General features: G+C 36.3%; 1 protein-coding gene across 3 annotated transcripts; it reads right to left on the reverse strand.

Moving 5' to 3' along the window:
- Positions 1 to 4,207: 4,207 nt before the first annotated feature.
- On the reverse strand, positions 4,208 to 25,825 carry LOC109062884 (mothers against decapentaplegic homolog 2). Of its 3 annotated transcripts, XM_042732175.1 has the most exons (12): positions 25,662 to 25,824; positions 25,340 to 25,418; positions 22,542 to 22,965; positions 9,479 to 9,568; positions 8,048 to 8,241; positions 7,791 to 7,925; positions 7,614 to 7,688; positions 5,762 to 5,815; positions 5,384 to 5,596; positions 5,022 to 5,159; positions 4,783 to 4,927; positions 4,208 to 4,548 (listed from the first exon to the last, which is right to left on the reverse strand). In XM_042732175.1, exons 3-12 carry the CDS (start codon positions 22,763 to 22,765, stop codon positions 4,425 to 4,427), a joined length of 1,392 nt encoding a protein of 463 aa, XP_042588109.1. In that variant the 5' UTR covers positions 22,766 to 22,965; positions 25,340 to 25,418; positions 25,662 to 25,824; the 3' UTR covers positions 4,208 to 4,424. The 3 variants fall into 3 exon arrangements, with proteins under 3 accessions (XP_042588109.1, XP_042588110.1, XP_018935560.2); XM_042732176.1 differs by lacking the exon at positions 9,479 to 9,568 and having other exon boundaries at positions 25,662 to 25,825; XM_019080015.2 differs by lacking the exon at positions 25,340 to 25,418 and having other exon boundaries at positions 25,662 to 25,823.
- Between the last annotated feature and the right edge of the window lie 855 nt (positions 25,826 to 26,680).

The raw sequence follows: 26,680 nt of genomic DNA on the forward strand, positions 1-26,680 counted from the left end.
TGAATGAAGAGACCCAAGACGGCAAGCTCAGAATGGAAAACAGTATCATACTTACATTATGGATAGTCGGACATAACAGTTTGACCCCAAATACTTACCGGGACCAACGGACCACAGTAGTATCGAGAACAGCGTCCTCTGATCGTATGCCCATTCAAGATGCAAACCCAATAGGCCTATTTAGAATACATTTCCAGTAAGTCAGTTTGTAAGTAAATATACGTTTTTGGGAAATGTTTTCTGGCGCACATTAACGAGCCACTTGGGTTTACACTGTGAAATGCTGCCAAACCAGATGCAACTTCGAGACTAAATGCCACATAAATTATAAACTATTACAGTGTAACTTGGAGAAACCACTTAGTGCCTATCCCGACCACAGAGAGGAGTTTTAACGGGAGAGGAATGATTAACGAACGCTACAATACATGCCTCCAAGCTTTTAGCAACCGATCTGTGTGGTCTTGCCTAACATCAGGACCCCTACGGACCTAACCAACGGTGAGACCTCGATTCAGAGTGATGTGGCATAAACACTTCTTCTTCTGATAATAGTGACATCTACTAACAAACAAACTAGTGAATGGCACATACATTAGTTTTTATAAGTCGTCTCTGGTGCACAGTCACCAAACGTTAAAGGACTCAAGGGCTTTGTTATAATGAAAATGAAACGATTATAACAATATTTACATTAATTAAGCCTCATAAAGTGACAAAATGAAATCTTAAACATCTTAAGACTTAAATGAACTATGCTATTAGGCAGGCATTTGATGGGCAGCTGAACTGATCTCAGAAATGATCGTATGTTACTGAAGCTCTTGCTCCCCCTGGTGGTCAAAGCAAGGAAACACAGACGCATAGTTATTTCTTTTAATAAAACTGCTGCACTTGAGGTTTATCCACCTAGTTCTGTCTAAGCCAGTTACAGAAGATCAGACCTTTTGGCCCTTTCTTATCAATGGTATTCTAGTGCTATTTTTCAATTACAATTACAATTATTTTTCAATTATTTCAATTACAGAACAAGTATCGTATTTTAATTTCCATTCTACATTAGTTCAGACTTCAGGTGTTATTTTAATAAAATCATGTAGATCATTGGTCTCAAACTCAATTCTTGGAGGGCCACAGCTCTGCACAGTTAAGGCCTAAATCACACCTGCTTGGAAGTCCTAATCCCAGCTAAACACCTCTGGTGTGACTTTAAATACAGACCTTGAGCCAAAAACTCATCACCAAACACCTATGACACTTCCAAAACTGTTGCAACAGAGATGGAAATACAATTTAAACACATGAATTGTCTCAATCTTTGTTGCCAGTTTTGGAAGAGCCTTTTTCTGTTCAAAAGAAGGGGGTGCTCCAATACCTTTGTCTATACAGTGCATGTAGAAGTCATTGGTGTTTGGTGATTTTTGGCTCAAACTCTGCATTTCAAGTCACACCAGAGGTGTTCCGCTGGGATAAGGACTTGGCTTTCAGCAGATCACAGCAGTTCTTCCTCTGGCTGAATCAATAATTTCTTTTTGAACCTTGCCTTGTCCAAACTGTTTCTATACAGCCTCTGGCTGAATCAATAATTTCTTTTTGAACTATGCTTAAACATTAAGATTTGTACTCACTGAAATTACTGAAGTAGTCAAACCTGTTCATTAGAAGGGGGTTTCCCAATACCTTTGTCCTTACTAGTGTATAAACAGTATATCTTGGAGCATTATGTTTGATTCAGTTTGGAATGGTACAGTATCTGGTCTTAATGCAAACAATAAACTCCTGCCACACTAATGAGAGCTAACAAATTGTTGCAGGGTACTCAGTGACACTTCTGCTTATTGACCTTTTGTGGCAAATTCCTCCAGGAATGCATGTAACTAGACACATTAAGTTCATATTTGTGTCCAAGACATAATATTGTAGACACAAGAGGATCTCTTTTGCATTCAAAACGGCATTCTCACTCAAGTGTAGGATATACAAATTATTTGCTGCATAACTTACACCACAGCCAGCAAGTTCATCTCTAATAAAGCTCTGAAATGTTAGTGTACAGTGGGGAAAGTATTTGACCCCTTGCTGATTTTGTAAGTTTGCCCACTTACAAAGAACGGAAGGGTATGTCATTTTTATGGTAGGTTTATTTTAACATATAGAGACAGAATACCAAAGAATAAATCCAGGCCAAAAAATAAAGGAAATGTTAAAAATTTTTTTTCTTTTATTTTATTAAATATTAATATTTATTATTATTAAATATTTTCCCCACTGTACTTATTTACCCAGTACTGTTGGCAAAGAGCTTGAGATAACACACAAGTGGCATCAACTAAAAAATTTTGATGGCAGTAGTGCACCAAGAAAATACTCCAGACAGGTGTTAACATGAGAATTAAAACTTTTTATTAGTGTATTTATGAAGTCTGCATATGCAACACGCCTGAAAAGCTTATCGCTTGAAGTTCACGTCCTACCAATACATCTCTCTAATGGTAAAACAAGCTCACCAACTGTTAAATGCTTTGCAAAATAGGAGAAAAAAATATAACAGAAAAAAAAAAAAAAAAAAAAAAAAAAAAAAAGCAAAATAAAATTATATATACACATTTATATGCATATATGTCTGGTCCACTTTCAGTTCTATTTGGTTTTCGTTCCACACCCAGTCAAAAATGGCAAACAGATTGTTCCCAGTGTCTTAATGGCCGCTCATCGGCTTTAAAAACGGGCCACCACATCTTCGTCAGCTTTTTACTAGATGCACTTAAAGTACAATCGCAAGAGTAGTAAAGATCAGTGAAGGAAAGTATGGAGACAGAGGTGGGAAGATGGGAATGGATATTTGCAACGCCTGGTCACTGCCACAACAAGTAAAGAATAACAGACAGCTATATCACAGTCATTAGAAAAAGTTGTACAACGAGCACGCACACTAAAGTTGCACAGTTCTCCCTGTAAAAGCAACCTGTTTAGTCTTTTTTTTATTCCCCAATTGCAAACAAATAGAACACCGCCATGGTTTCGGTAGCCATACTTCGAGGGGCGGGGTTGTACAGTATTGTGTTGTGAACATGGGAGGAAAGCAACTTAAAGAAAAATAAAGTCAGATGGGGTTCGAGATCAGGGCGAAACATTAACCGGGACAACAGCTTGAATTAGAAAGCGGAGAAAGAGGAGAAAAGATATCTGCGCTTATAAAAATGTCATGCTAAATAACGTTTTCGTATGATAGGACATTTCATTATGAAGCCATGTTCCTTTAAAAAGAGGGCATGATCTAAAAAAATATTCAATTCTAATAAAAAGGAAGAGAGCTTTAAAGATCTTAAATATATTTATATATAAAAATACATGAAAATACAAAAAGTAGCTAAAAGAAAGATAAAGGGGGGAAAAAAAAAATCTCATAATTGTGTGAAGGATAACCTAGTTTATAAACACTTAAAGCTTAAATACTTGGATTTGTTTTTTATTCTTTTGTCGTTTTTATTTTAAAGATCAGGACTGCGCAAGACGCTTTAATAACCTTCGTAAGTCCCTAAAAGAAGCCACTTTCTGAAGAAACCAGACTCCAAAACCACTCCACAGCTAACTAGTGAATATTTCACCCAGTGAATAAAAAGTTAATTCTGAGGGCCGGCGTAAAGTTCGAATTGAACGTGGGCTCTTTTTTGTTTTTTTGCGTTAAACATTCTATACGTTTGAAGAAAAGAAGCATGACTTACAGCAGCATACCTCAAATCAAAGGCAACATTTTTATATAGTGGTTTGGGGAATGAAATCGTAAAAAAAAAAAGTAAAACAAAAAAAAAAAAATGTATCTTTTGGCATTACTGAAGAAAATCAAAACCCATGATTAAGTCTTACCGTGTCAATCTGCACAATAATAACAACATGTATAAAAACAAAGAACGTGACTTTTTGCCAGAAAAAGTAACCTCCTTGAACGACGGGATTGGGATCGGCATCCAGGAAAATTAATGGTTAAAAGAGTATCAGAGTATTTACTTCATCAGGGGGGAAAAGCCTTGCCGCTACAAGTGTGTGAAGTTATTTACTGCCTTCTTGAACTTCCACACAACATACACACCTTCCCTCCTTCTTCGAAAACCATAAAAATAAAATAATAAAAAATATATATTTATTTTTATTTTTATTATTAATGTATTTTTTATTGGTTTTTTATGGAAGAAAAGAGGGGATTATTGGTGGTTGATGATGATGAGACAGCAAGTGCTGCGTTCAGGTCCGAACGGAGAGAACATCAGTGTCGGGAGGACAGAGATAGAGAAAGGCTCACGATTACTATGAAAGAGAAAGAGGGGCGGGGTTCGAGTAAGTCTGTTGTTCTTGGAGTTGTCGGTTGATGTGATTGTAGAATCAGTCGTTTTGGGGGCAGAGGACAGAGAGCTTGGTCACTGCGATTAGGACATACTGGAACAGCGTACGGAGGGCGAGCCCATCTGGGTCAGGACCTTGTCCAGCCACTGCAGGGGGCCGTTCAGGTGAAGCTCGATCCAGCAGGGGGTGCTCGTCACCGTCTGACGTCTACACAACAGACAACAGTCACAGGATGTATCATATATCAACTAGATTTGCAAGTAAATAATTGAATGAATTGAGAAATAATGAATCAAACATTTCACTACAAGTGTAAGCTTTTTACACATTTTTACTATTACGTAAAAAGGTAAAAACCGTATGCATTAAATATTTACAGCTACATTATATCAGGTTTTTACCATTTATTGTTTACTAAAAAGGCCATTTGATTGTCCGTACCTGTACTCGGCTCCCCAGCCTTTGACGAAACTCATGCGTATGGTGCACATCCTGGTCAGCTGATACACAGCCTCAAAGCCCTGGTTCACCGACTGAGCCAGCAGTGCCGCAAACTCCTGGTTATTGAAGATCTTCAGGTTACAGCCTAAGACAGAGAGTATTGTTACGTCATAATGGTTTACATAAAAAAATTAAACTGGATGGTGCAGGGGACAATAAAAAGTGAGCGATTCTCTTACCTGGAGGGATTTTACAGACTGTGGCAGGGTGCCAGCCATACCTCTGATTACAGTTAGGGCTCTGAACAAAGATGGCGCTATCGCTAAGACATTCTGCAAACACTTCCCCACCAATATAATACAGCCTGACCCCTCGTCCTAATCAAAAAACATCAACACAAAAATTTATTTTGGACCCTATTGACTTTCATTGTACAGACAAAGACATTCATCAAAATATCTTCTGCTGAAGAAAGCAAGTCATACACAGGTTTGGAATGACAAGATCAAATCAAATATGCCAATTGTCACTTTTGGGTGAACTGTTCACTAAAATTCAATTGAAACACTTGATAGCAGAGCAGCTGAAGGTGTCCTGATACCTATGTGTCTCCGGGTCATCTCCACGGTGGCGTTGCGGTTGACGTTGGACAGCAGGCCCAGGCAGAAGCGCTCGGAGTTGGAGGGGTCTGTGAAGCCGTCCACGGTGAGGGAAGGCTGAGAGGCGTGGAATGTTTCTCCGACCCGCTGGTTGAGTTCATAGTAAGCTATGGAGCACCAAAACGCGGGCTCTGAGTAAGTCACTGGCTGAAGGTCTGAAAGAAAGATGAAAAAGACCAGATGTCAGAACAACTTGACAAGCTCAGATGTACTGTGCATAGCCAATGTCTGACTATGGTAGTAAATCTCCTCATTTATTAAGACTGTAAGGACTTTGAAGATGTGTTAAGAATGAGTTTAAGCAGTTAACAAGGTCTTACCCATGCCATGATTGACGGGCGAGAGTATGCTTGGTGACAGCTCCGCAGGAGAACCTGACAAAAAAAGAAGAAAAAAAAAAAGGTTCTTACACAAGCCTTCTTGCACAACACAACAACACACAAGAAGAATTTTTTTTGGTGCTTGCCCATGTAAAACTTTACATTCTATGACATGGATCAGTTCCATCCATCCTTTTTTGCCTGTTTTATCCTCTTTCACTCAAAATAGGCATGTGATTTGAAAAATTATTCCTGTCCGTAGCATAAGTGAAGTTTAATGGTAAAGGCTCCGAACAGAATCTTAAATTCTAAGTAAGAATGGCAGCAAAAAGCAGTAAAATGGAAATTCTTGGTAGAAACAAAATTTTGGACACAACAGGCTGAAAAACAAAAAGTCGCAGCGTAATAATTAGCGACAGATCTTCTCTTCTGTAATGAGACAAAAATTTAAAAACAACAACGCAGGGCGTGGACTTGGTACTATCCATCAGTTTTTGATTGGATAAGGCAGATCGGAATGCAAACTTGCTATTATGACATCATCAGAGAGAAATCTGTCACTTCACTGGAAGATGATGTTACAGTACTTTATTAAATGAAAAAAAAAGCAAGATGAATTAATAAATCAATCACACTCGTTTAGAAAACTGGGAATTTTGATTTAATGCCGACTTGATTTCTTCAGTTATTTCAAAGTCTAAATTTAAAATGTTACACAAAATCATAGCTTGAAGCCTAAAAAATTATTTTAATAATTATCAATCCAGTCAGAAGAGATCAAACAAATTTGATATTTTAAGCGGATTTTAGAACATGTTTTCATTTGTCATGCAACCAACCATGAAGCGCATGAGTTAGTTGTGATCGGAAGGACATGAAAGTCTGAAAGTCCTCAGTCGTTAATCTTTCCCCTCTAACCAACTTAAGTACAAAGACCTGCAGAGGGCGCCAACGGCCTGGTGATGTTTAACTTTACAGCGTGATTAAACGATGTTTAAATCCATTAAATTTTCATATTTGGCCACAGGCAGAAACTTTTATTATGAAATTGCGATGTAAAATACATGGCATATTTAGACACAGGTTTATGTATTCTCCTGTGTTGACAAAGGCTTATAAATGATTTACATAAAAAATCCAGTGAGATAATGCACACTGTTTTTCCAGATTAATTCACATTCACAGCATATACAGAAGAAGAGTTTAGCCTTTCACACATGCAGTCTGCTTTATAATTCGCTTTTCTATGTAAATATGTGTTAGATGGACATCTTTGACCATTGCTCCTCACAGCTTTTTGTCACGCTTCTCCATTCATCAGGGCTGCGACGCTGCAATTGGATATTATTATGCGCGTCTCGTGTTTTTTTAAGAGCAAAACATTCTGATTGGCTATTGATGTTAGTTTGGTTGAGAGTGAAAGCCTTGCTCCTCTCATACCATTGGTAGGCGAACTCATGGACTTGAAAGTGATATCAACAAGATTAAAAAAAAAAAAAAAAAAAAAAAAAGTAAGATTTTTTTTCAAAACATTCTGATTGGCTATTGATGTTAGTTTGGTTGAGAGTGAAAGCAAACTTTAAGCCCTGATGCATGTGGTGTTGCTGAGGCAGGAGCCGGCGATGAACAAAGGTCTTACGGGTTTGGGACGACATGATGGTGAGTCATTACAGAATTTATATTTTTGGGTGAACTATCCCTTTAAGTATTCAATCAGAAGATAATTTGGGGAAAGTCTGACTGGAGCTCAGAAAGCAAACTACTGCAGTAAAAGCAGATTGTACTTTACTGTCTAAAGTGCAAACACACGTGGCTATCATTCCCATGTAGTGATGTCACTGTGGGAATGTACCTGTGTCCATACTTTGATTCATCTGCTGGTCGCTGGCCTCCCCATCCTCACTAATGTATCCCGGTGGAGGAGTTTCTGAACACACAGAAATCACAAACAACTTGTTATCACTCTTTAACTACACAATAACACATACAGTCTTTGGCCTTAAATTTCTGGACCAGTGTGTGTTCCTACCTGGTATATAATTGTTAGGAGGCTCGATCCCTGTAGGGAAGTTGGTGTTTTCAGGTATGGAGTTGGTGTAGTCGTCCAGAGGAGGCAGCTCAGTCAGGATCTCCGTGTGTCTTGGCACGAGAACAGGAGGAAGAACTACAGGAGCCAATGTTCAGATGATTGAATGAACGCTCAATAGGAAGAGCAAAGCTGTTTCCGTTCAAATAATACATACTGCCAAAATCTTTTTTTGGCAATGCAGCTGCCAATTTCCATACCTGGCGTCTCCACCCGCTGGTAGTGGTAGGGGTTGACGCAGACTTCATCCTTCTTGAGGTTGAAGGCGTACTCGCAGGTCTCGATGGCGCGCAGCTCGTGGTGGCTGTGCAGGTCGGGCCATCGCCACAGGCGGCAGTAGATGACATGAGGCAGACCTTTGCGGTGAGACACCTGCAGACGCCCGTCCAGAGATCTGACCCGAGCGTCCACAGAGAGAGGGCGAGAGAAATGGAAGAGAGGAGTGTGCCAAATGAACAGAGAAAGACATGCATGGATGGAGGGAAGAGGGGAGATGGTGAGATTAGACAGCACGTCATAACAACAACAGAGATGTAAAATTCATCTATTACTATTAAAACATCTGAAAGCTACGATAACAAAATACTAATATTTTAAATCACTGGTTCTCAACTAATGGTTGGTGACTCCAAAAATGAGTGCTATACATCATGGGACAAAGAAAAATAATCCATTTAACCATTTAACAATGAAAAGTTTTAAAATGTGGAAAATGTTTCATGTTTATTTTAATATACATACAATCAAATTGCATTACTTTAAGTTACATATAAGACATTAGTCAAAAGTTTGGAGTCTGCAGTTTTTTTGTTTATGAAAGTTTCTTATGCTCACTAATTCTGCATTTATTTGATCATCAAAAAACAAAAAATAAATTAATACATAGTTAATAATACTTTATATACATATTAATATACACATACGATATATAAATATACAATACATATATAACATTAAATTAAAAACAAATCTTTAAAATTAAAACCTTTAATACCAGTCTTCTATTTTATTCATATATTTTAGTCTTTAAATATTGCTTAATATTTTACATTTTTTTTGTAGTGATTTTTTAAGATATTTTGATTAAGTTCAAAAGAACAGCATTTATAAGAAATAGACATCCTTTTTAACATTATAAATGTGTTTACGATGACTTTTGATCAATTTGATGTATTCTTGCTGAATAACAGCATTAGTTAAAAAAAAAAAACTTTACTGACCCCAAACTTTGACTCAGCATATGCATATTATATATATATATATATAAATTGTGTATATATGATTGTAAATATAAACAGTTCACCTCTGCATAAATTCAGCAAATTTTGTCATAAGTTTAAAAAAAATACAATAAAATCAGTTGAGAACCACTGTTTTAAACTTCTTGCTTTAGTGAAGGGAATGTATGTAATTATGAAAACGTGTCCATCTGCTTTAAATCTACTGTAACATTTAGAATTAAAACTCTACAACAAAATAAGTGTTTCCATCTTCAAGATATTAACTCTACATCAACTATAAATAAGCGCGTTAAAGTGTTTCTTCACGGCCCCCGGAGCCCCCTGTGCTCGTTCAGCCCCACCTGTGTCCCGTGGGGTGAGTGTGGCACAATGTCAGGAGAGGATATTCACCTGGTTTGGTCAGGGTAGCTGTAAAGGCCTGAGGTATCCCACTGTTCTATCGTATTTGGTGTACTCAGTCCCCAAATTTCAGAGCAATTGCTGTGCACAGAAAGTAAAGAAACAAAAACAAAAAGAAAGAAAAAAACACAAAGAAACAAAAAATGATAAACATGGGGCATGATTCATTCAAAAATACCAAGATGAAGTACCATGGCGGGATAATCGAAGGGCATCGTTTCTTTTATTTGAGATGTTTCACGCCGGTCACCTGAAGCGGGCGAACAACACGGCCCACCTCGAATAAAAGAAGCCACTCTAATGGAAAATTCACATATAACAGTGAGATGAGAAAACCGAAGAGAAACTGACAAATGTATTTAAAGTTACAGATAGGGCTGGGCGATATATTGAACATTCACAATATATTCGCAATGGAAAACAGACAGTATGTGATTCATTTCCATGAATCAGCTCAGATTAACTGATTCCAAACTCAAGTAGCTAGTTAAACGTTTCCATATTTACTGAAACACTGTAATAAATTTAGACAAATAGTCATTTATTAATTGTTTTTTAACTGTACAAAATAGTTTTCTCATTTATTTGGTGAAAAAGCAATGCCTTATTTATTTTAACTGGACTATTTTAGTTGTTACATTAAAAAAAAAGTTGATTAATAATCATGTTTCCTGTAATTTTTAACATTTCTACGTTGATATCTAATACCTGCTAATATTTTCTGCTACATCGCCCAGCTCTAGTTACAGTGCATAATCTCTTCCCTGGTCATCATGCGGTGTGTTATGAGATGAACAGGGCAGTTAACGTTATAAAGACGTTTCATTCAGGGGTTGGATTTCACATCAGATATCAACATTTAAACATGCAGCACAGGACAGGAGCCTATGACCTACTGTCGTTCGACTACATCACACTCAAGATAAAGAAGGCTATCAGTCGATCAGACAAGCACACAGACCTTCAGTAGTTCTGAAAAAAGAAACATGGGATGAGAAACAGACACGGTGACGTGACAGGAACAGGACTCGCACAGACTTGATATGTGATGAATGAAGCTTTGGCCCCCTGTGGTTTAACCGTCTCTGAAAAGGGACTCAGAAACACGTGCCAGACTCCACCAGCGTCCTGTTCTTATCACAAGTACACTTGAAAATCTTTCCAAATACTGAGATTGGATGATTTCGCTTGTTAAACTGTTCACTTACATTTTTCCTCCAGCAGCGGCCCTATGGGCAACAGAAGTATTTTTCCTATTAGTTATTAGGCAATAACCAAATCAATATAAACGCAGCTTTGCTGTACAGGAATCCAATGCAAGTCTAAGAATATTGCCTATAGGGCTCCAGAAAAGAAAAAAGAAAAAAAAAAATCAACTTAGGAGGCTTTGGTTCCTATAAGAAACAAAACTAGGCACCAAATTATGTTAGGAGCCAAAAAATAGTGTTTTTTTTTTTTTTTTTTTTAACACTTACATTTCAATCATACTGTCATGTATTTATGTCTCATCTGTTTTATGTCTTATCAGCATTTTAATCCATCTTGTAGATGTCCTGGGAAATAAGGTTCACTTAAAGTGGGGACTAATCGTCTTTTCCAACTTGAGAACTATATACAGGCACAGAGAATTGTTTATTACACCGAATCTGTGCCAATGTCATGGAACATAATGTCAGCATCACTTTGAGTGCTGTTTGGTTCCTCAAACGTTATGTCATGTCTTTCACACATCCAGTCTGTTTTTCTTCTTTAGTAACATACAATTACATAGGTGGTGCTGAATTTTATCTTTAGCTCCTTGCATTCTCTTATCGTGTGGACAACAGGTTAAGTAAAAATATGAATATGCAATATAGCACATAAACTTAGCAAAAATCTCCACTTTATAGTTATTTTTCTAGCTGACTGATGAGCTTATGAACGCAGGATGGTTATTCTGAGAGAAATGTTATGTGGCGTGGTTTACAAGCTTTACACGTTTTACGCAGTTTGAAACACTGAATGAACGATTACATGAGACATTTCAGTAAGTTATACTGTAGGATCTCCTATAAAACACCTTTTGATGTTCATTCATGTTTTATTATACTATAGTAGTATAGAGAAAGATATGATAAGTTCACGTAGGGCTGCATGATTAATCGAATACGATTGTCTTGCACATCTTGTCAGTAAAGCTGGTTCTGTGATTAGTAGTAAATCTCCATCACTTGCTTTCAGATGGAGCAGCATTTACTACACAGAGCCGTAGTTCACTGACAAGCTACACAAAAAAAAAAAAAAAAAAAAAACCTTTGCAGCCGATAAAATCATACGATTATGAAATCGAAGAAATCATTCTGTGATTATGAAAGCTATTTGCGTAGCTTGTCAGTGAACTACGGCTCTGTGTAGTAAATGCTGCTCCATCTGAAAGCATGTGAAAATAACATTTAATAACATGTTTTCACTCCAAACTCACTTCATAACATCAGCTGAGTGTTTGAAATTTGTGTTTGAAATTTAGCATTTGATTAGCATTGCATTATAGTTATACTTTATTATAATGAAAATTATAATAAGATGAACTCAGATAAACCATATATTGTCATAGTCGTGTGTTTATTAGTCACACTGAATCAATGAAAGCAGTTAAATCTTCTGTTTATTCAGCTGCAGCTATAGAGATTTCCTGAGTTTCTTCTGCGGGGTGTATTTGAAGTTCATGCGAGTTTATTAAAAGGTAACAAAGCACAAAACTTATTGCGATTATTGGACGGCAAGTGCACTACAAATAATGAATTTCATGCATTAACAGAACTCAGCATATAGACTATAGAGTTTGATAACAAGAAGCCATAGTATCGATTATAGCTGACAGCTTTACCCGTTGTAGTTTGTTCAAGTTGTGCACAAAACAGACACTGCTTTTCTGCACTTGTACTTCGCACGTCTCTCTCGTGCTGCACAACTGAGCTGTGTTTAGCAGGTGTGCTGTCAGTGCTGGCGTTTGGCAGAGATGAGGACTGTCTGAAGTCTTTTTTCCACTAAAACTTTGATGTGCATCATCTCGGTTTATTACGTCAACTTAACAAAAGATCTGATTGCAAAACAATCAGAAAAAAGACAGCAAATTTATAAGTCATAACATCTAAATTTATAGTAGCCAGTGGAGACCTTAGCAAAAACTCCACTCGCAAATTAATATTTTTGGTCCCAAATGAGACCATTTTAGTCGCAGTCTGGAGAACTGTACTACATAAAAATCTAAGATACTAAAAATTGGTTTCATACCCTACCAAAGTATAAATATCTACCAAAGTATAAATATACTACATACTAATATACTTTATACTTTTTTTTTGTCTGGCCTGTATGTTAATGTGGTTTTAACCATTTCAGATTTAATCATTCCTAAATAAAACCAAACAACTAAATGAACTGTAGTTGGTCGCTTTAAAAGCAGATCAGGCTGTATCATCGCGATACGATAACTATAAAGATAACGATAAAGATAACGATAAAGATATAGCTCTAAAAATCGTTCTCAAACTTAAAGAATAGCAGAGTCCACACCACAGCCATAACGATAAAGGCACAGAGAAACAATATAGTTGGAATCGCTTTCAGAACGTTTTTTTCCCAGCTGACAAATGACAAAAACATCGACACCCAATCAGATTCAATCCTGCTATAATGAGCTTGAGAATTTAAAGCAGCAGATGAGAGTGCGCTTAGAACAAACAGACGATATCGTCCATGGTGTGGACGCTAATATCATTATCTTTATAGTTGGTGTGAATGGGGCTTAAGTCAAAATAAATGACAACTTTAAGTCAACTGAATGAGCAAACACAACCTTTTAGTAAGTCACTATTGTTTGCTACAATAGTTCATTTTAATCAAAGACTATAGAATTCCCAAGACATGTCACTCGCATAGTTTTGAATGGGGAAAAATGCAACGCTCAATATGGCCGCTCAATCACAGGAAGCGCCACCTTCTGAATGAAAGAGCCAATCGCTAAAGTCACCGCATCACCGCAGCTGCCGTTAGAAGTCCCAGCTGCTATAGAAACAGTGAGCGCTCTGAGACATCTGATTAGTATTTTTCATGTGGTTTTTATTATTTTGTCTGTATAATTGGCTTTTAATAACGTTATTTGAGCAAAAGTAATAGAATTTATGACACAGTTGTTGTCAGATTTCTTTGGTGATTTCAAATATGAAATTTAATTGTAAGCTTAGTGAGCAGTTTTGGAGAATTTGATGTTTCCCCATTCAAAGAGATAGTAGTTACACTTGCACGCCTGAGAGGCGTTTCAAAGATGGCCGCCGAGTGACTTGCCTTAAAAGGACTTTTAATTTAAATATTTTTAAATCAATAGTGATTATTAAGGGTTCCCAGAAGCTTGTTTTAAAGCAAAATAAATATTTTGTTAAACTGCTGCTCACCACCGTTTCTGACACAGTTTTATTAGTTTATTAAAAATGTGTTAATACAGTATATTGGCTCTTAAAAATCTTTTAATGCAGTTACCTGAAGTCATTTAGACCAGATGTCATTTACTGAACGTCATAATCGCCCCAAACGTCATATTCCAAACCCATACGATCTTTGAAACACATTTGAAGACATTAATAAACCAATGTATTTCCATTTAAATTCCATTCCACTAAAAAGTTGATCAACACGCATATAAAGAGCATATCAAATATGGCAAACACAGAAGCTCAAACTTGCTTAAACTACTCAATTCATATGGATTACTCTTATAAAGTCTTACTCAACTTTTAGTTTTGGTTGCATGGACATTCAAAGGAGGGAGAGAAAGCTTTCCTTAAAAGTATCTTCATTTGCTTTTAGAGGATGAACAGAGTCTTACTGGCTTAGAAGGACAAGAGTTCGAGTAAATGATGATTTTCATTTAATTTTGGTTCAACTAACCCTTTAACTAATTAACTTTAGAAGAACAATTTGTTGTGTTTGTGTCTTGAAACTTAAAGCAGCCATCCCAACACTTAAGAATGAGCATTTATACAACAAACTAACCAACATTAAAAAACTTAAGGAGACAAAAGGAATAAGAAAGACAACCCTTGAGGAGCACATTAACATTAGAGCAGGTTATGTGAGCTCTGCATGTATCGCTAACCCTCAACCTGTACACTCACTGCTGCCTGATGTCAAAAGTTAATGAGACCGACCCTGATGTAACGAGGTCACCCGAGATATTGTGCGAAGCTTGCTCAGAGTATAGCGTGTCCTTATTCCTTCAGGAAATTAAGATTTCATGACGCCCAGAGAACTTGATCAATAGACACTTTTAGTCAGCGACAAACGGCAATGACATTTTAAAAGGTGATGAGTTCAATTTGCAGAACATTAAAAGCAGATTAAAGAAAAAAAACAGCCATTTATTTCTTATAAAATTCCACATGGTGACACTAGAGAAAGAATTCACTTGAGTATTTACGCACAATTTAACATTTACTTGAACAGTATAATTGCTAGCACTGAACCAATATATATATATTCTGACCAATTCTGATGATTATGTTATTGCTGATAAGCATTAAATGATCACTATATAAATTCTATATATTTTTTCTAAATAGATTTAATAAAACACTAAACCATAAAATTGTTTTAAATGCTACAATTTATGCATTGTAACAATTTCCAGTATCAATTTTCATTTTTATTCAAGAAGACCTTACAGGTTTATTAAATGTGGTGATTAACTTCAAGTAAGCGTTAGTATGCACAATTAAATCTACAATATTAATTTATCAAAAAAAAAAAAAAAAAAAAAAAGAGCTCCAATTTTGGCCATTAATGGATACATTTCTTTTAAGTCTCAGTTTGAGCTTTGCTAAAAGTGAAATGCCAGGCAACGTTAAGAGGGGAAAAAAAAAGAAAGAGAGCAAAGTGAATGTAGATGAGAAACCATTAAAAGAAGTGAAACCACAGTGAGTTTACAAACTCACATGACCCATTTTAGGGGGATGGGGACTTCAGTTTCAACACCAGTAGATGAAGTGTTTCCCAATACTCTTAAAACACACACACACACACACACACACTAGAAACCTGATTCAGTATTAACCCTCAAATTAACAATAGAGCAGATGGCCAATCAGTCGTGCAATCAAGCACGATAATGATAATTCACAAACCTATAATGAACCATTAGCAGGAATCCAATCAATATTAGACATTTTTAGTCAAAATATTAAAGAATATAACAAAATTGCACCCAAAATGCATTGGTTTATTCATGGTATTATTACAACTAACTTCCATTAGTCCATCATATGCACAAGACGGATGCTCATATCAGCGATTTAAAACACCCAAAATCTAGTTGACAGACTTGGATCTCACACCAGCATGACTGGGCATCCACATCCCAGACAGATGACACACTTTTGGAGGGTATTAACCCTTGTATCCTGGTGTGTGAAGACCCCATCCCCACTAAACCACTGAGAGTCCATCTGCTGGCCACAGTCAACCCTCACTCCGGCTACACTTGGCTCGTGATAAAAGCAAAAAGGCTTTTCTTTCAAAGCACCACCTTCTCCGTGCACCAGGTGACTGCTAATGAAGACAATGAGTTAGTCTTAAAATAAAATGAAAAGGTTTAGCAGGCGTATGGGCCAAGTTTCATGAACAATGAACCCCAGGCCAGATTAAAAAAAATAAAAAAAAAGCCTCACAAAAGAAGCCATATGTCTCTCTGTCAAATCTCAGGATGATTCCTGCAAATGAACGGTCAATGAGTGTCCCATTTCAGGCTGAGCCAAATGACCAACATCTTAATTCAATGAAAGACGTCTGAACAAGCAATTTAATTTGATATTTTGAAATGCTTCATTAATTCACATCGTAAAACGATTTGCCTACTCATAACATTATTTATATGGCTAACCTGATAGTCTCTTCCTCTTCATTTCAGTAGTATTGATTTGTATTTTTGTTATTTCCCATAATACAGAGACTAATTCATAGCACTTTACGACTAAAATAGCATTTCAAATAAATTCTGGTCTGAGCTTTTATCAAGAAAACATTGGTAGAAGGACATTTTTACCTCGACTCTAACATCATTTATGAATCCAAATGAAAGCTGGGTCTTAATTATAGTATGGAAAGCCAGACAGACAACAGAGTCTTCAGGTTACAATCAATAAACTTGAAAAAACCCACAGCGCCAGTCGCCCGTCCTCACGAGAAGCCCTCTTCACATTCTTACACTCACTGAAGGCATCTTGCAGACACACTATCAGCACTTCTACACAAAAGAGCTGCGCTGATAGCCCGGCCTGCTGAGATCTTCAACAGGAAGTCAGGTCGAGACAGATACGGGTTTGTTTTCCCTTGAAACAAGACAAACGTAACAAGTAATGAAAAGGACAAGACATCAGCTCAAATTTAACGCTTGCTTGTATCGTTTAATTCTGGATGTTCGTATGCGGGAATCTTCTGATTGTGTTCATTTTGAGAAAATTAGGCACACAGCATACAGCTGGATCTGTCTGGAAGATTTCAAGACTGATTTCCCAGACAGAACAAGTGAACAATGCACCTCCTGATTTTCATTCAAGATTACGCACAACTGATTGAGCCGGCAATGTACTATTACTGGATAAATATCCCTTAGGGAGGGCAACAGGGTGGTTTAATCATGACTCTGGCACAAAAACTGGCCTAAAAGTCTCTACATGCCATTTTAAAAGCACATGATAAATTATTCAATTCTGCTTGTGCAATCATCAACTTCAAAACTCTAGTCACTACAGTTATAATACAGATAGGCTTCTTATCGTATATATAAAAAAACAAAACAAAACAAAAAAAACCTGCAATTTTTGTCCTGAGGTTCTGGGCAATTTCATATTTATCTCTGATTCACTTCCCGACAAAGACAGGAATCCATTTAGCTCTAGTGCAACAAAATGAAAAATTGTGAACTAGCCAATTTATAGCAGCAAGCTTTGTATATATAAACTTTGTACATAATAAAAAAAAAAAAAATTAGGGATACACTGAAAATTCTGGTCCGAAACCAAAAATTCTGGATGCACTTGGATGAAAACAGACATTGAAACTGCTTTAATAACAATAATAATAATAATAATAATAATTATTATTATTATTATTATTATTAATTATAAGGTAATTAAATAATATAAAAAGTAACTGATTATTTAATTACTTTTTTTTTTACCTCAATAATTTTAATGATACTGAACAAGCCAATAAAATAACACATAAAATAACATTAGCATATATTTTCGGCCGTTTTTCTCTTTCAGAAAAGAAAGGAAATACCATTTTTGGCCGATAATTTTTGGTGGCCAAAATTTTGGTGCATCCCTACTACTGGTCAAAAATCTGTGGAATGTATTTAAACGTGTTAATGTTAAAAATACTCCACCCTAATATAAAAATGAATTTCAATCATTAAGAGCTTTTGACCAAACAACACCGGAGCCCACTTACTTCTACTGTATGTTTAAAGATTTTGAAAAGGCATGATAATTTAAAATTTTAAGTGGAATTAGGTCTGGGCGATATATCGAATATTAGTGATAATATCGGAATAATTTTGACGACGATGTAAAATTTGAAAATATTGGGTCATATCGAATATTTTCAAATTCAAGCATTCTTTCCCAAAAGAATTTTAAGTGGAATTTTAAGTGGAATTCCTTTTTTGGACGCTGAACGTCCAAAAAAAAGGAACATGTAACTTCTCTATGCGCCTCTACTACGAGATCCTTTATGAGAGCGGTTGCCAGATAACAAGAGTTTAAATCCCTGAATCAGAACTTTGCCATTACAAGAATACATTTTCTGCCCGGTATTTGCTTATTTTAAGCAATCTGGCAACAATGCGCACGTGCTCACTCCATTGCAGAAGCGCCGCCAACGATGATCTGAAAACACTACCAAGCTGGAGTTTAGCGATCTAATGAAAGCATCGCTCAGCCGGTCTGTGTTCTGTCATGAGATCTCGTTTTCATAATATAGACAGAGAGAGTGCAAAATTCTTTGGTATTCATTTATATATATTTATATATAAGAAACAGTTATGTGCTTCAGCAACTAGCTCCCCTAAAAAAAAAAAAAAAACTAGGTTTTTAGTATCAGTGGGAACATAGTTTCATGCCACAGAGCTTCTCTTAAAACCGCAGACAGTTGACAGACTTGTGTTCTTAGCTAAAAAACTTGTTTAAAAAAAAAAAATTGTTACGATATATATAAATAATAATAATAATAATAATAAAATACTTATCCCTGTTGCATAGTTAAAATTGTGAATTGCATGCATTAAAAAGTTGACAGAATGCACTTTCTGTACTTGTTTTGCACTGCTTCAGTTACATATAGGACTACATGTGTTCATTTAATAAAAAGCAGTAAGTGATCACTTGGTTTAGACTTTTTTAACTTTAACATAACTTTAACTTTGAAATTAAAATTATTGTATTTGTTTTTAGTTTTTTTTAAATGGGCAAAAGAAAATCATTTTTTATTATTATTTAAATGCAAACATATCAAGATATATATATCGAATATCGTAAAAAAATTGACAATATTGAGATATAATTTTTTTATATATATCGCCCAGGCCTAAGTGGAATATCCCTTTAAAAGAAGCTGGCATTAAATAATTTCTACACATCTTCCCTGGCCAATTTATGATGTGCGATGCACTCAAGACTAAAAAAAAAAAAAAAAAAAACACTGGAGAAAATGTTTCATTCTGAAGTCTGACTGAACATGATTTACAGCAAAATGGAACAAATCTGAAATCAATCTCTGTTTAATTTACAAGTTATTAAGCCCTTTCATAAACAACGTCCAGTCAAATTGAAAACACCCAAAAATAGTCTAGCTGAGCCGTTTAGTTCACAGGTATGTGAAGGAGGCTGGAGAGGACAGCCAGGGAGGCTTCTGACATTGCCACTACCAAACATGACAAGCGACGAACACAATGAATGATTGATCCATTCATTCACAAGAGTCTAAGGTTTTAGAGAAGATTTTAGGAGGAGAAAACATGTTTTGGGAGAAGTTTCCCACCCTTTGAATCCACTCTCAAGGGAAGACAAAGCACTCTGGATGACTTGGAAACATTTCTGACCGGAGCTCTGCATCGAAGTCCGTAGTTGGTAGAGAAAACTCATAATTTTAATGTTAACTTCTACAAATTTCAACTGGGGGGAGGTCATTTTAACCTGTATTTATTGTAGGCTATACAGTCCAAGAGGTTTTGCTAAGTGAACCTGATCAAGCATTAAGTTGCACAGCATTTTCACAATAACCATTGCACAATTTTTCAAACAGCGAAGGGAGATGCACATTCAGGCCAGGGTTTGTTAAATTACATACTTGTAATGATTCTGTGGATCTGAGACGTTAAAACGGATTCAAAAAGAACTCAATGGAAATAAATCTCTCTAGGACAAAGGATAATGCCTGTTTGCCAATACAACAAGCTTGCATAGCATTATCCATTTCAACAACACCTCTCAACTGAATTAACCCAGGAAATGCGCTTATGCCCTTTTCAAGCTAGTTTAGAAACCCGCATCAAAATAAAGCTGCAAATTAGATGGCAAATAATGAGAACCTACTAGACCTCTACATTACTGCTAGATGACTTAAATATTAAAAATAGCAGTGGTGTATCTTAGAAATGGATGGTTTATTGAATGTTTACAAATATTGATGTGTTATATCATATATATTTATATAGACAGCACAATGATTCTGCACTTCGACCGAATGTGGTTCTTAAAGACTACTTTGCACTGCAACTAACAATTTTCACAGGAATTTCAAATTCAATCCGATATATATATATATATATATATACATACATACATATATATATAGTGACTACAATTCTTGAAACGGATTAAAATTCTTACATTTATGGACTTTTATTATTTTGCATTGGCATTTAAAATTGTAAGTGCATTTGATGTCTGTTCAGGCCAAAATATGGATGCTCTAAGAAACTTTAAGAAGAAAGGGTAACACAATAAGTTAGTTAATATGTTGAATGAAATTAACTAACCATATTTGTTTAAATATTTATTGATCTTCAATTAAAAAAAAAAACAGCCGTTCATTGTTGTGTAGGTACATCACATTAACAGATGCTTTTTATAGATTTTATGTAAATTTTAAAATCAACATTAACAAATTAAAAATGATTTTTTTATTGTTAGCTCATGTTAACAAATGTAGTTAAATGATGATAATAAATGGGACTTTATTATAAGTGTTACTAAAAATCTATTATAAAATTCAGGTTTAATATACAGTATATTAAGCTCAATCATTATTAGAATAAAAAAGGTATATTTCTATTAAAAGCAAAAATTTAGTTATTTTGTTTTTACAAGCTCCTACTGTACATCTGTACATCAATACTTTTGTAAATTTAAAAATGCTTTAAAGCCATTCCATAGCAAATAAATCTATTTCTCTCAAATATCACCAAACAGCTGACAAACAGATTGAATGTATTAGACATATCACCCAACCCTTGTGTATCTGTACCATACTGGTTTCAAACTATTGATATGTTGTGGCTCGGGCACACGAGCCATCCTCCATCATCCTCTCCTCTTAGCATTTCCCTAAAATAGCAGCACTGATATTCCACCATTTGTCACGGGAAATGGAATAAAAGCAGCCTGATGGTTGATATTGCAGACATTCATACAGCATGAGAAGCCTCTGTGAGCTCTGAATGGAGGTGATGTGGAGCTGTACAGAATGACCTTAACCCAAGTCAAGACAGATGGAGCTGAAATCACTTAAAGAAACAAAGGGAAGTAATGCTGATATTTCTCAACGGTAGACGCAACTCAGCGTAATGACTTCACCTTCACTCACGAAGCAACACACGCAATGATACGGCTAAGGTCACTTCGAAAATCAAATAAAAGCCTTTCTGATTCATTAGAGGACTTGCTTAATAATTAGATTAAAACTTAAATGAACAAAACGTCCATTAGCTTGCAATTCTACACATCTTAAAGTCAATACTTACTCATCCTCATGTTGTTCCAAAACTAAAAACACGTAATTAAAAATAAGTAAATAAAAGCAAAAACGCACGCATAATTGTGGAAATTACATTTATTTACATTACATACTACTTACCAGTGTTGGGGGTAACGCATTGCAGGTTATGCAAGTTACATAATTAGATTACATTTTTCAAGTAACTAGTAAAGTAATGCATTACTTTTAAATTTCCAAGTTACTTTGTCAAATAAGTTACTTTGTTTTTCAATTTATACACTGGTGCAGAGGCACTTCCTTTTGCCTAAAGCTTATTAATTTCACTTTTGGTGTGAAAGTTGCCAAAAATTTAACATTTGGGTTTTTTTGTTAGTAATAACAAATAAGCAGCCGAGCCCATGTAACAAAAAGTAATGCAAAAGTAACGCAACGCAACAAGTTACTCTTTAATGGAGCAACACAATATTATAATGCATTACTTTTAAAAGTAACTTTCCCCAACACTGCTGCTTACTAAATTATATAATTTAAAAATGGAACAAAAACAATTTTACATAGTGTAAAGTTAATTTCAGCAAATATGACATTAACACGACATAGCAGCAAAGTATGCCGTTTACTTTGCTCTGTGTAAGTATAATTTATTAGTCAGAACTGTTAAACCGAGACAGTAAACGAATGAAGACGGAGAACAGGAGCACCATGCATGTTCACAGCAGTGTCAAAATAAAACTCCAGCTTCCGACATATCAGCCAAAAAGAAAATAAATATTGGCCGATGCTGATAATTAAATGTGAAATTGGCAGCCATGGTGACACATCTGTCGACCACTAATTCTTACGCAAACTAACAATACACCTGATTTTCTCTTAGTGCTTATTTCTTGAACCACAAGAGGATGAGTAAACAACAGTTTTCATTCTTTCCCCAAAGTTTTCGATTTCAATGTGTTAGACTGACAAATTTAAGATGACACTGATCTAAAAGCAGGACAGCAGTGAGGTTTTCGTGTTGGCGTACCTGGGAATGGTGACACACTTGGTGTTGCAGTTCTGTGTGGTGATGGCTTTCTCCAGCTCGTCCAGCTGGCCCGTCTTCTTCAGCTTCTTCACCAGGCTTTTGACGGCCTTCTCACACCATTTCTCCTCCTGGCCGTTCTGCTCTCCGCTCGAACCACTGGCTGACTTCTTCCAACCCAGCAGACGCTTCACCACGGGCGGAGTAAAAGGCAAGATGGAGGACATGTTTTTGGGGAGTCCAATTAGCGGTCAGCCCCCTACTGGGCAGGTGGAGTTAGAGAGACAGATGGAGGCTGGGAGAATGGGGAGGAACAGACCCAACGTTCCTAACTGGCCTTTAGGAAGAGGGTCTCTGGGCTGATTATGAGGGGCAGGGGACAGAGGAGCTTAGGAAACAGGAGAGGAATGGGGGGGCGAGGAGTTACCTGAGTGGAGAGAAGCAGAAATCAAGAAGAGCCGATGACAGACTGACTCATTGCTGACTCTTTTTAATTCATATTTGTAGTATTTTTTAATCTGTTCTACAGCTGGACTGGCATTTTTTTTTTTCTTTATTATTAGTAGTAGTATTGTTTTTTTTGTTTGTTTGTTTTTTTGCATATTTGGATGCCTTATTACCTAATAATTACTTGAAAATTCTGAACCATTGTTTGATTATTATTATTTTTTTTATTTTTTATTTTTTTGTTTTGATTTTTTTTTTTATGTTTTTTGGTGGTGTTATTTTTTGTAATAATTTTTTAAAAAATTTTTTGTTGTTGTGATAGATGATGATTATTATGGTCTTCAGTGTCACATGATCCTTCAGAAATCATTCTAAGTGATGTGACATACAGCCAAGTATGGTGACCCATACTCAGACAACTTCCCTAACATTTCAAAAGCTTAAATAAGAAGTTCAAAGTTTAAAATAAAAATATTTTGTACCATTTCTAACCTCTTTACTGTCGCATTTGATTAATTAAATGCATATTTTCTGAATAAAAGTATTAATTTCTTTCAATAATAATAATAATAATAATAATAATAAATCATACTAACCCTAAACTTTTAAACAGTAGGGTAAATACTTACTTTAGTTAAATATGCCGAGATAAAGATGCCATTTCTAGTGATATGACATAGCAAAATTAGTGTAACCAAAGCTGTGAGTTTGAGTCAGGTCAGTCAGATAGATGGGTGAGTCTTTGGCAAACAAGTTTTAAAACATCCTTATTTTTGCAATTTGTTCTGGTGACAATAGTAGAGCAGAAATCAGATTCAGCTTTAACTAAAGGAGAGAGTTCAGTATAAATTGCTTTTCTTGTTTTACCAAGAACTGCTTCTCTGGTATTGATCTCAGCCACTCAGCTTTTGACTAAACCCTATTCACCAAACCAGGGATTTCTCTGAAACTATCATTTCATACAGAAGAAAAGGTAATACCGCAGAAGGCCATCTTTCAATTAAAAGGATTTATGTTTTTATTTAAATAGAGGTTCCACAAAACAACAAAATCTATTCTGTGCAGAGAAACCAGGCGAATATTGCCATGTTGTGAACATAAGAAAAGTGGAAGTAAAACATCTTGATCACTTTGGTCAGGCTTACAACATACTCTTACTCCGAGTGCCATTTCTTACAAAGGAATCGATGGGCCATGAGAAAATATGCTTGCAAATACCTAGAAATGCTACTTCAAGTAATTCACTTAAGATGAGGATATAATGAAGATGTTTGACAGCATGATCATGACAATAATTTCCCCTGAAAACAGACCAAAAGATGCTCTGCAGATGGATGACAAGGAAAGATTTAATGGGCTCAGTTTTCTGAAGCTTTGAGAGTTTCTTGCCAGCCACAGCCGAAAAATAAATAAATAAAAATATAAAAATAAAATGTCTTTTATATACAGAAGTTCTGCTTTATGTGTAGCTTGTTCATGTTTTAAATAAATAAATAAAAATAGTGGCCATTAGATATTGCAATCTCTGATTTTAAGAATGCAGAACTTAAAAAATAAAAAAAAAAAACAGATCCCATTTAACTGTCAAACTTGACAGCAATTTGGACATCACATGCCAGTTTGAACAATTTACATTTTTATTGCATATTAGAAGTAGATTTGAAACACTCAGATTTAATATTAGCAGATTTCAAGAGCATCGCATTTGCATTTGAAAGATTTAAAATAATAATAATAATTTCAAAGCGTTTTAAAGTAAATGGAACATGTGAATCATTTCGGGCCAGATATGCACGTCCTGAACGGTTATTTGAACAGTTTGCTTCAAATCATTTTGGCTGTATTGGAACGTTTAAAGTTTCGTGGCATCATAAACCCTAACAGAACGTTCAAATCCAGATGTGGATTCTGGAACACCCCAAGCGTTTCCGGATATCGTGGAACGTTTGGAACGTTCACAGAATTTAAGCACCACATGTGTTTTTGAAAGGTTTAAAATGAACTATTTTTTACCCATAGCTGCCGTATTGGAATGTTCGACTGTGGCAGCGTTTATTAACGCGACTTCGATGCCCAAGAACGCTGTCTAGGTAGGCAGCTCTCTAAGTTTTGACACACAGCCAGAGACGGAAATGAGAAATACACAGATGCAAATGAGACAGGTGTGAGTTATATCCCAGTATTCTCTCAGCAACACAATTTGATATTTAGCAACCAAAATGAGCAAAAACAACACCATGTTTAACTGCTGGTATCATTCTAATCGTGCATATAAATCAACCGTGCTTACACTAGGCATCATCTGATCTGTACGCTTAAAATGATTGGCAAATGATTAATAAACGCATTGTTACCTTCTCCAGCGGTGTGATGGTGTATCACGGGCTCGTTATGGCTGCATGGGCCGCTAATCGACTCTCTGTCCCGGTCTGCCTACAATATAACAAACCCCAGGATCAACACATTTACATCAATCGCTGCATTATAAACTCTTTCATCTGTGCATGAACGAAAAGCCGAGATCTGGCCGCTTCTGCGCGGTGTGTGAGTTTGTGTGAGCAGTGAATTTGTGTAAACCGCTACGTTAGCAGCCTGCGCTACTTTCTTTGACAGAAAAATAAACAGCTTTCAAACGTGTTTGCGAGCCGTTATCTTCACGTTCGCCCGTCAACTCACCCTTTTAGCGAGCCGCTTTCTCTGTAAGGAAGGAGCAGCGTAAAATCCGAGCGAAACGGATTATTCGCGAGGGGGTAAAAGTCGGTTTTAAACAATATTTTCCTTCCCACTGTAGCCGAATTACAGCAGCAGACGACGGCCTCCAGCGCGCGCAACCTAACCTTAATGCACGTAACGCGATACGGGCTCTGCATAAGCCCCGCCTTCCAGCTTCCTATTGGACAAACCAGAAGCCCGTCATGAATGCGCTTCCCGTCGATTGGCTCATAAAACCGTCGATCTCGATCAAAATTGAATATGCAAACCACAGTCGATTTTTACTGGCGGTGTCTTCTAATCAGTGATGTTTAGGTTCTGCTAGGAGGCAGTGGTTTGTCAACGTTGCTGTCCATCTATTGACTTCATAATAGACTCTAAGTGAACGGGGAGGGAAGTAGCGTGCGAGTTACTGCCTCTAAATAGCATTACTATGAGATTGTGATGTTTGTGTGTGTTCATCCGCCATTCAGCGCGTAAAAATAAGACTATTGCATAACCACCTGTGCTTATTTGCAGCAATAAAACAGCTATAAAAATATTACACACAGAATCAGTGTTTTATGCCTTCAAGAGGACGATGATATTCGCCTTCACATCGAGAACTAGGCAAAAGAGTAAGAAGTGTGCATGAAAGGTTATGGAAAATTATGTCAAGGTTTGTGCTACACCTGTTTTTTTTTCACGATGGTGATATGTAATGTATTTGATGGTGAAACAAAGGCCGGGCCATTATTATTACTCCAGGCGGAGCAGTACCAGCTCACGTCACTAGGTGGCGCCAGTGTCCCTCATTCAATCTCGAGCAGAAGCACTGACGTCACCAGTGGACGAGTACAGTACTTATTCAGTCTCTTCTGTTCTGATGTTTATTAGAAAGACATACAGAGGATGTTAAGCACGATGTTATTATGACATATGTAGGCTACATTTATAAAAAGACATTGGAGAAAGAGGGCAAACTCTGGTAATATTGTTCACAA

The sequence above is a fragment of the Cyprinus carpio genome, chromosome B10 (genome assembly GCF_018340385.1).
Source record: "Cyprinus carpio isolate SPL01 chromosome B10, ASM1834038v1, whole genome shotgun sequence".
Lineage (NCBI taxonomy): Eukaryota > Metazoa > Chordata > Actinopteri > Cypriniformes > Cyprinidae > Cyprinus > Cyprinus carpio.